Source organism: Typha angustifolia, chromosome 13 (genome assembly GCF_048772165.1).
Source record: "Typha angustifolia cultivar Huaian chromosome 13, ASM4877216v1, whole genome shotgun sequence".
NCBI lineage: Eukaryota > Viridiplantae > Streptophyta > Magnoliopsida > Poales > Typhaceae > Typha > Typha angustifolia.
In genome coordinates this window covers 4695006-4706689 of record NC_133251.1, presented here as the reverse complement: position 1 = coordinate 4706689, position 11684 = coordinate 4695006, and the positions used below count along the sequence as shown (strand labels likewise).

The window sequence follows — 11684 nt, the reverse complement described above, 5'->3', positions numbered from 1 at the left end:
CACAGTTTCTAAAATTATAAAATTAATCATACTTTTTAATAAAATTAATCAAGCAGCTGATTAACTAGCTAACTAAGATATGACTTACTTTCTCTATGCTATTCCAACTCTATTAGGAGCTTTTCGAAGCTAATCTATTAAACCATTTACTCATTTTTCTCAATGAAAGAGAAAGAAAGAAATATTAGCTTGAGCTTTGGCGCAAATTGCGGTAATGGCTTGTCTTTGAGCGAATATTTCTTCCTACCAAGTGGAATATTTAATTTCCATGGCAAATAAATCTATAAGATTAGAAAGCCATAACTTGCTAATGGCTCACAATCATACCTAAGGATAAAAGAATTAAGAGAAATTATGTCACTAAGGTCTAAGATTCGTTAAATTAGTAAGGTTTATGGACCACACCTACCATACCATGCCAAGAGTAACAACCAAGTGGGACATGAAAATGATCTATTCCACATGCTAATATATATTTTTTTCTTCTTCTTTGGTTAGTTGTTATAGGGTGGAGGATATGGTAGGCAAGGAGTTAGTGATTGAAAGACTTTTTGGAAATTAGATTGTTATTGTGGAAGCCTACCAACTATTGATTAAAAGTTTAACAAACTTGATGGGCTATGTCTAGCTATTAGTCAAAGGTTGTTGTCTCTCCTTATTATCATAAGGTTTCTTGTATAGCACTAATTATATTATTGTATTCTTATTAAAAGAGAAAAAAGGAGCCCCTTGTTGTGATGCACTTGGAGATAACTATTCTTTTTCTTCTTCTTTATTCTTTTTTTTAAAGAATTAAAATATTTATTGATATATATATATATAAGTTGGATAGTTTGACTAACTATTCTTAGAAATGAGTTATGGTGGCCGAAATTAAATTATATTTTAACTCGGACGCCTATGAGAAATTTGTATTTTATGATCTATGTCATGAGCTAGTATGTGATCCAGCAAGTGAATTATATATTTCAACAACGTTGTTTAAATCTCAATTATAAACTATACTATTGACTATACGTATAAGCAATCTCATTTTTACGGTTGCAGTGTACTAGGATTGATATATTGACGCGGGCATCTAAAGACGTATCAGAATGATTCATATAAAATCTATCCGCTATGAGTTCTAACTCTTATAGTATTATTATTGTGGCAAGTAAAGCTTGAATTCTCTCTAAAAAATTTAAAAAAAAAAAAGAAAAAAAAACTTGAATTTGATCCAAGTTTGGGGTAAGGAAAATTGAAATTTGAAACCTATTTCAAAAAAAACTTCAATTGTATTGAGGCACAAGGATGCTGTTGTATCATCCAACAACGGACTGCCAAGTGGTGGCCCCATAAGGGTGCAGGAGATTCCTGCAACCAATGGTCCACCATCTTATCCGGTGCATGTGCTCCTCCTCCTCGGAAGTCGTGACGGTTCCCTCAGTGGCGATGGCGGATGTGGGGGCTCCACCGGGTCGGATCCGCTAATTCCACCGGGTCGGATCCATTAATCGGGTGGGGAAACCAACTCCGCTATGCCGTGACCTCTACGGCAGGTAACTGGTCCAGAGCACCATAATAAATGGGGTTCCTTTTTTAGTTGAGACACATCACCCGACCAAATCACTCTCGGAAATTTAACCTACGTGTAAGGCTACCCTTTCATTGGTTTCATAACAACCAAAAAATTAAATTAAAAAAAAAAAGGAAATTGATGATGTGGACTCCTATTTAATTTTCACCGCTCCGGCTAAAATATAAGTATTAATATATTTAATTAGGGAGTTATATGCATATAGTTTTAAGTCTGTTCTAATTTTATGTATTTATTAGAGAGAGTTCGCTAATTTTTGTTTAGCCTATAATTAATCTATAAATTTATAATTTATTAATAAAAAATTATGTTGTCATATGTATGTTAGGAGATAATTATTTCTCTCATATGTAAAGAATTTTCTTCCAAATAAGACATTCTATAATAAATGATAAAAAAAATTAAAAGATATTACCAGTTTAACGGAAAATTATTATTTTTTAAATATATTACCCCTTGCGTATTATTTTTTTGACAATAATATTATCTTAGTAATTTATCAAATAAAAGACATTTATGTCCTTAACTAAGAGTAATGTATATATATATATATATATATATCTGAATAAGGGTATTGATGTCTTTTTATAATTAATTTAATTAAAATTTATCTCTTTGATTATTATTTTTATTATTTACAGATATATTTCATTAGTAAAAGATTGATTTAAACTAAAATTTAATAACGGATAGAGATAGAGAATCATATTTAAATTAAACTCTATCTCCAAATAATCAAATTTAAATTATTTAGTATTAAATAATATCTTCTATAATTAAGATATAATTATATCTATCACAATCCTATCTAACAAAAAGAAATCTTAACCGAAAAAAAGAACATGTGATCTGAAAGTTACGTAGCCTGATTTTGAAATCGAAAAATTGGTACGAGTATGAAAATTGGTATAAGATTATAAATTTGAGTGGTGTATTGAAATATTTGACAAAATAGAAACCATGAAAAAGGAGTAGGTAGGACATAATTAATACCATCCATTTTTCCCATGATATGAATAATGGTAAGTATGTGAAACTAAACCTAGGAAACAAAAAAAGCCCACCTAGTTTTAAATTTAAAGTCATGTCATGAATGATAAGGTCATGTAGGATTGTCCCCCCTCCCATGAGGCATGTCATGTCCACCATGCATTGCCTCTGCTTTCATGGTTCTCTCCTTTGCCTAATTAAATTGCATTCAAACATGTCAGTAAAGTAACAGAGGAAAAACAAAAAAAAAAGGGGGGAGAGGAGGAGGAGGAGGAGTAATAATAAAGCAAAAAGGAAAGCTAGTCCCTTGGGAGTAAAGCTCTATCCATCTTTTCATATGATCTTAGATCGATCGAGTGTGGGGGCTCTCTTTTAGGGCATGCATGGTGGTAGAAGAGAAGAATCCAATGTTGGTAAAAAGAAGAGAGAGAGAGAGAGAGAGAGAGAGAGAGATGTGGACATACATACAAGTGTGTCTTGCTGGGTAGTATATGTTAAGAGTTCAAAGCCCAGCAGGCCCATAAGGCCCATGGGCCTTAGCACGGCCTATTGGGGAGTCAAAATAATCGAGTTACGCTCGGCTTGAAAATTAGTTGAATCGAACTTGATGTTCGAATAGGCTTAAAAATAATTTTAAGCCAATCTTAATCATGAGCCAGCTCGATCAAATTATATATATACACTATAGTTCTGTTATATTTTAAAATTTATTTTAAGTGTATTATTATGTACTCTGATTTTAAGAGTTTAGTTCAAAAGTTTGATTCTATTAGTTTATATTCTTGAATTTGGCTTTTTTTAAGCTTCATTCAAGCCTAAATCTAGTCATCCTCAAATTTTGGCTTGAATTGACTAATACTTGAATTATTTATTGATCAGCCCGTTTTGGCTTGAGTTCAAAATATGCTCGAATTGAAATAATTTAAATTTCAGTTTGATCATAAATATAGACTCGAAATTAATTTTACTTTAAGCTTGATAAGAGCTAGCCTCGATCAAGCTCGGCTCGATTACACCCCGTAGTTGGTTGTGGTGGTATCTGACCGCTTACAGTAAGCGATCAACCTTAGCACAACGATGTAATCTATAAATCAAAATTATTAACCCTACACCAAAGCCCTAAGCCCCCAAAAGAGAGGAAGTTATATTTAATAAAAGATGCATCTCAAGTTTGAAGTTAAAATATATGACATAGATTATTGGTTTGTAATCTAAAGACTTTAGTTTATGAGTCAATAGATTATCTAACATAATATGAGAGTATTATTAGTCAGCTTTTATTCACTTATTTGTAGTATCTAGCTAGGAGCATATTCTTTGTTTGTAAAAGTCACTACCGAGTACCAAGAAAAAAAAGAAGAAGAGAGAAGGGATTATACAAAATTAATGTAAGTATCTACGTGACAACAAATGAAGGTGGTAACTATAAAGACAACAAATTAATGTTCAACCATGCATGCATGTGAACTCACTACGTACGTACGTACGTACGAGAGAGAGAGAGAGAGAGAGAGAGAGAGAGAGAGAGTCACGTTGAATGATTTTCTCCACTTGAGTTCATAACTTATGTTATAAATAGTACAATAATTATATTAAAGTAATAGTCATAAATTATGAACTTGAGTATTTAAGTCTATTGGTTGACTAACCGTTGTAATTTACTCTGGACTACGAGGGTACGTGGCAGAATTCTGTGAGTCCTAGTGCGAGGTGAGGTGCTCCAAGGCCCTGGTGAAGGTCAACAAGAAGACCAAGAAGCTAAGTTGGTTAGTTTGATCTTTTCCTTGCTATCTAATGTTATGGTGTTGGTTTTTGATGTATCTAAGTTGGTATCTAGTATGTGTAATAAAGTTCCAAGTATGATGGTAATGAGAAATAAGCAGTAGACATGCATGGGGATAAGTTATAGTTTATCTATAGTCCAGACAAAATTATGACAGTTAAATTTTTCATCCAAAACTAACGGTATTTTATTAGCACCAACATTCCTCACTATGAATCAATAACAAAATAATTTTCCCAAGTAATCACTGTATCCAATCCTGACCCTCCCCAAAACCTAGAAGGCCAATGTAGTACCTATGGAGAACATAGACTACATATGAGATTGCAGAATGTCAATTGCCAAATAGAGGAAAATGCAAGCTTCACAGATTTAGCCATAGCTAGGCATGAAGGATGGAGCAATTAGACATGAAAGATTTCCGATGCGCACGAAATAAATTCCATTAATTAACTACTGATGAACACCAAAAGCTTTTTAACTTCTCATATTCCTACTTATCAAGTGAAGGACAGAGTATTCTAAGTTACATGTAAGATTGGTGAGACGATTGATAACCAGAACTAGCGTAGCTTCCATAAATAGATGAAGCAGGTTGCTGTCCAGTACCGACGTAATTACTGTAGTTGCCTGAAGCAGGCTGCAAACCAGCACCAGGATAAGCCCCGTAATTTGAAGCTGCGTTATACGGCACAGAAGGGGGAACTCTCTCATCAGGGTAGTGATATGGCCTCGGGACATTTGCTTGTTGGCCATATGTAGCATGGATAGGCGCCTCATACATTAGCGGAGCATTGTAAGGGTATCTCTCAGCACCCCCTGCGTAGTATCCTCTCCCTTCGACGGGCATAGGTGGGAGCCGCCTGTTATCAGCAGCAGCAGCAGATCTGCGAGGAGTGTATCCACCAGTTGATCGAGGCCTTTTCTGTTGAAACTTGGGGCCTTCTGCTGTTCGTTTCTTATCAGTTTTCGATTTCTCAAGATGAGCGAGACGCTTCTGGAGAGGATCAAGGGGGTACTCGCTTTGGAGCTTGTACTCTTCGATACACTTAATGACACCCCTTAGTGCACTTAGCTCTTGCGAATATGGGTCCTTCTGAACAGGGTTACATTAAATTATCAGTAAGTTATATTGATGTGAGAGATAATGACATTGAAGAAACATGATATAGATCAGGTAGACAAAAAGGTAATACTCTATACATGTAACTAAAAGAAATCAACAAAGGACATGATTTCAAATGTAGAGCCTGTCATCTGTCTCGTACTGAGCAATGACAACCAATGTTTCAAGCACTCTCTAAGCTTCCCTTTAAACAACAATATATCATTACCTCATTTCTCTGTATCCTTTTAGGAAACCTCACACAGCATGTCTCAACTCCAAAATTCAATCTAAATACCTATAAATGTGAGCCAATTCCACTCTCCTTCCAAAATACCTACAAATGTGTGCCAATTCCCTTCTCTTCTGAGTTCCCCATATTTAAAACAAAAAACATAAGGATTGTGATATTTATGATACTGACCACTATAATTCTATAAACAAAGGAGAAATGAACCATTTTACTCTTATCATAATCACGAAATTACAGTACAATTTTACCGATACTGTAGAAGTATTATTTGTGCGATCTCAACATGAACCATATCGAATGGTAAACAAAAAAGAAAAAGAATAATGCATCTGCCATCTCAAGGAGGAAGAGAGGCAAAACACCATCTATTCACTTACTAACTCCCCATAAAATTTCACCTATGTTTGGAGTTCAGACTACACACCCATTTTACACAATGGTTGAACATTAAAAAAGTCGCAAGTGTATCCTAGTGTGGGTGTTCCCTTCTAATACAGGACCAGGCTTTTATAGGCAGCCTTATCCTACAAAACAAATTAGAACAAGGATAAGATGTGGACTTCTCAGGACAACTTCAGGAGTCCTATGAAGTATCAACAAGGCGCAGCTAGCTTCACCCCAACCATGCATGCAGATGGACATCACAAATCATGCATATTGCATATTTATGTTCTACTATTCTACACACTAGATATGATGAATACTGACCTGCAAACTAGCTGCGCTAATGTCCCCATTATTTTCTTGTAAACTCTTCAATTCCTCCAAGCATGACTTCAACAAAGGCACAGGAGGAAAGCTCTCAGTAAGCTCAAAGGCATGTATAAAATGAACTGCATCAATCTGTCTGCCTCTTTTGACCAAAGCTTCGACCACAGCTGTAAAAAGCAGATGTCAACTTCACAAAACAAATGTCAACTAATATAACAAGGCAGACCAACAGTGTTTATCCTAATTTTCATTGCAATCTTTCATATTCGAGCAATTGTTTTCTAGAATAAGTGTAATCCTTAGATTTCCTTTTCAGCCACCCGTAGTGGGCAACCTAAGAAATGAGTCACTGAAACCCTTATGGTCGTTCAGTTGGATACCAACCTGGCACTTTTTGTGTTAATCCAACAAAACGGCAAAGCTCAGGAGACTGCCTGCGACGAGAGACAGCAACTACGAGCTTGCACAATTCGTCTTCATCAAACTCTGATGCAATGCTAAAAGTTGCAAGAAGCTGCAGGAAAGCTTGTGCTTCAAATGAAAATCCATTAGAAGCATCTACATCCATAATAGCCAACTTGGCCTTCCACTCATCAGCAATTGCCTTGGCCTGCTGCTTAATTTCAGCACTTATAGGGTGATCAACACCCGATTCGGTCATCCTCAATAGAGGAGCCGCAGATTCCATCAATGCAAGACAGCTTCTGCGCAGGCCCTGAAGGGCACCGTCCTCATTCTCTTGTGAATTAGATTGGTCCATAGGGTAGAAGCTCTCTAAGGAATCCAGCACCAAGCGTGCTGGTACAGTTGCATATTTCAATGCGACAGAAAGTTCCTCGCGAAGGGTAGCAAGGTTTTTCTTATTTTCTGAAATAAATTTCAGGAGGCCTTTTGCATCCATCTGTTCACAAAGTTGTTGCAATTGAAGTCGGGGCTTTACCTTTACCTCAGCTTCAGTTGATTCACCTGATCCTTTATCAGGTATATTGGAATCAATCGGTGAGGTGCTCACCTTTTTCTCTTTGCTCCCCTTGACATCAACAAGTTCAGGAATTGCCACTTTGTATTTCCGGCGAGCTTCTGCTATGGCAGAGACAGCATCATCTCTCAGCTCCTGAAGACGTTGCAAGGAAGAGTGCTCCTTTGCAGAAACATCAGCCTCCTTTTCCGCAATCAATGCACGAGTCTCAGACTGCTTTTCTTCAAATGCCCTCTGCTTCACTTCTAATTCATCCAACTTGTCCTTGAAGGACCTGTCAAGGTTAAGAAAGTGTTCTTTGATTTCGTCCCAATGGATCTTGCTCTGTAAAGATGTCTCCCCATGAGATTCCAGCTCATCAAATGCCTTTTCAAGCTGTTCCAGCATCGGCATTGCTGATTCAATGCCCATAGTAACTTTTCCAGCATCTTCCATGCTACCAGCAATGTGAATTACGCATCAGTCAGTATAGTAATAGAAGACAATGGCCTAAGACAAAAGAGAAGATCGGATTGTACGAAATAATGATTATATAAAAGGGTGTTCTAGTACACAAGGCTCCTGACTTGAAGGGGCTAGTACAAATTTTGAATTTGAAGCTCTCAAAAATCCAAAAGTTTGCAACAATGGGCAAACAAAAATGACTTTGGTTACATTCAGTGATAGTTCCATTTTCTAACTGAACCCTCTTTTTACGATCAAAGGAATAAATTATTTCTTTTCATTACACATGTGCAGCCTGTGGGCCTGACACAAGGTCATAATTTTAGGAATCTTAGCTTTAGGTTACAAGGCATACAAGTATTGGCATTTGTAATTCTAGGAAACTTTACTTCCCCTTAGTAAAGTATTTTTCCAGTTATGAATCAGGTTAAAGACTTACGGGAGATGTTTGGTTACAATATTTAATCCACTATCGCATGCTTGCTCTAGTTCTTGTTTTCTACATTTTTCTCGTACTATTTTTAGTAAGAACAGAAAAGAAAAAAAAATACAAAATAAAGCCACTAGGGCAATCATAAGAAGGCAAATTTGCATCTTTGTCCCCATTCATGCTTTCTGGCATTAATCAAAATAGGTGTAATGTATCTCAGATTTCCTATTCCTTTGCTACCTATGTCATAGTGCTTCACAGATAAATCATTACTACAGGCTGAAGTCCAGAAGTCTAAAGACACTTAATGAGTACAACATGTTTTTGCTCCCCTTAATCCAAGATATCCAAGAGAATTACTACAGAAGAATGCTCAGCTGATGTACTTACGCTAGCAAGTCGACGCCCTTTAACTGTAAAGGAAATGGAAATGGTAAGAACTGGCAACCCTATCGTTATGCACTTCAAGTGTACGACAAACTAATAATCGTCACGCTAAATTCCTAAAGGTGGTTCACAGAAACAAGATTTCCATCATTCCCAAACATGAACCAATGAGCCACACAAGACCCATTCTCAATGATGACATCTCCAAAAGGAATTCCTACATAAGCAGACCAAAACTGTTGGAGTCTACACTCTACACTGAGTTTTGTGGCAAGAAAAAACGTGCCAGAATTTTTCTATGATCCTAAATATGCATTATTCAAGAATACTGCATCAAAGTTTTATATTTGACAACTTAGCAAGAAATGGAAATCCAGAGAGCAACCATAACTCAAAATGAAAAAGAAACATCACATAGTTCATCCAAGGTTCACTATTTCACTATTAAGTAGCACACAACCAAACTGATCTCATATACCTCTAGGTGCAAACTTCAGCTGAAACAGGGTTAATCTGCCAAATTTATCCATGAACGATTAAAATGACCTAAAACTAAAACTGCTTTCTTTCAGCTAAAGTGCTAAACTGATCATATCTATCTACTCCAAGAAAACTGCTTTTTTTTTTATACTCTAATACTTAGAAGCACTTCAAAATAAAAACTTTCATCCTAATTCTCCAAAACTAATTAAGCATATCATGCATGATCTTTTTCACAACCTATTCTACAGTAAATAGGCAAGGATCCGAAAATCGGTATCGGGATCAGAATCGGCCGTCCGGAAAAACGATACGTATCAGCCGTATCGACCGCCTGTATCGGATTAAACTATTTTAATTCAATAAAATTCTAAATATTATTTAAAATGTTGAGAAATTTTTAAAAATTTAGAAAAAATTATAAGAAAATAAGAAATAATAATTACTCACATATAAAGCGTAAAAAGTAAAAATCTCTCTTCCTCCCTTTCTTCTTTCCTATCCCTCTAACTGATAGTCAAAGGTATCCCATTCTCTCCCTCACTTTCTTTTTATCTTTCCCTCTCTCTCTCCCCCTCACTCTCTCTTCCTCTTTCCCTCTCTCTCCCTCTATCTGTAGCTGCTGGCTACTGCTATCAGCAGCAGCAACTGACAGCTGTAGCTAGCAGCATCAGCAGCTGCAAGGCCAAAACCATCCAACCGGCTGGTTTCGGCTCGGATGGCCAATCCCGATTCATTTCAATCGATCCCATTCGGGATTGGTCGAAACTGGAAACTATGTAAATAGGTTCACATCAGGGATGATAATCTAAATAGCAGACCACTTAATGTGTCAGATGCTAAGATACTTCCTTTAATCATACAGCCATACAGGTTAATTCAAATGATGTATAAATCCAATATAGCTTAGACTAATTGACCAACTTAGGATAAAGACAAAGAAAATATACACCTACATGGAACCACAGAATAATTTCATCAATTATCTATCAAATGTTGCCACATCCAGTAAACCTATTGACAGAAGAAGATGAAAAAAGTCCAAATTTTCCAGTTAAAAAATGAGCTACAAGGGTAAATATAAAGAAAGAGTAACAAAAACATTATACTGGGGCTATTCTTTAACTCAAATTAAGAGGAAAAACATATCTTGGTTAATGCCCCTTGACCAAGTGATCCTAATACAAGCATTCCAACCAGAAATATATTCGACGCAGTTCATCTTTTAGGTTCTAAAGGAAGGCTACCTCTCAAGGCACCCATGAGAATATAGTCTACAAAAAAAACCTCTAATTCTACCTTACTATCTCGGCTACAAGCTGTGACTTACCTGAGCTCATGTGATTAAGAAAAGGCCAATCACATCAGAAAAATTAAAGAAGTAACAGAAGACACTCTACTACGCGGTCCATTCCAAAGACATTTCTATGGATTTCTCTCTACTCATAAAGAAGGCATCAATCAACCCCACAAAAGAATTCACAGCATCCAATAAAAGGCCACAATGACGAATTTGTCCGGATAAAAGAGTCTCTAGAAACCTTATTTTAGACAAACAAATCAAAATTGGGCGAAGGGATAGAAAATTGGATCCATACCTCAAAGACGCGAGGGAGGAGCCAAGAGAAACGAAGGGCAGAAGGTAAAGAAGCTTCAAAACCCTAAAAAGGAGCAGCCTTTGAGGAGGAAGAGGAGGAGCCAACTAGCCAAGGCGTCTGTAGCTTCCGAAATGGATAGAGCTCACACGTGCAGGAGCTTTTGGTCGGGGCGGCTCATCGGTTTGCAGCTAAATTGCGGGCCGGATTCTGATCGCCAAATCCAACAAATTTGTTGTCGGATCAATGTTCAAATCTTAATGGTTCTCGGATTTGGATCCAAATACATCAGTTAGTTGCCCAATGTTAGAATTTGGGATTCGGTGGGCCAGGGCAGGTCAATCTCGGCGCACCATAGCCAACATGTCAATCATACACATCCGACAGCTCTGATAATACCCGCTCTAATTTTATATCTCTGCGTTCTCTTTTTAAGAGTGATCAGAGTAGTCAACTATACGCGCGCTCGCCGCACACACACACACACACACACATATATATATATATATGTATGTATGTATATATATAAAATAATAAACAAACCCTAAAAACATTCTATATATCGCCCTAATAACTGATAAATTACATTTTATCTCCTTATAGTTAGGTCTAAGTTTACTTTACTCTCCTATCGATTTACCTCTTATGATTATATTCAAAATAATATTATTATTTTGTTTATTATATTTGACTAATCTTTGAATTTAGAAATAATATTTTGAGATAAAGTTCTAGATAATTGAAAATAAATTATTCGATATATCTAAAATAATAATGATCAAATTTTGAATAATAAAAATATGATAAAAACATACATATATTTAATTTATTTATTATATCTCTATTATCTGAAATCTTATTAATATTACTTTTAAGGCGTTGAAAAATTTATCTAATTATCTATAAATTCATCTCTATTAAATATTTTTAAATTTGATCTTTATAATG

At 35.9% G+C, this 11684-nt stretch overlaps 1 protein-coding gene across 1 annotated transcript; it reads right to left on the bottom strand.

Annotated features, from left to right (window-relative positions):
- Window positions 1-4777: 4777 nt before the first annotated feature.
- Window positions 4778-10882, bottom strand: LOC140774730 (FRIGIDA-like protein 4a). Its single transcript, XM_073117823.1, has 4 exons — window positions 10740-10882; window positions 6806-7836; window positions 6419-6588; window positions 4778-5448 (listed from the first exon to the last, which is right to left on the bottom strand). The coding sequence occupies exons 2-4, from the start codon at window positions 7833-7835 to the stop codon at window positions 4879-4881; spliced, it is 1770 nt and encodes a 589-aa protein (XP_072973924.1). The 5' UTR covers window position 7836; window positions 10740-10882; the 3' UTR covers window positions 4778-4878.
- Between the last annotated feature and the right edge of the window lie 802 nt (window positions 10883-11684).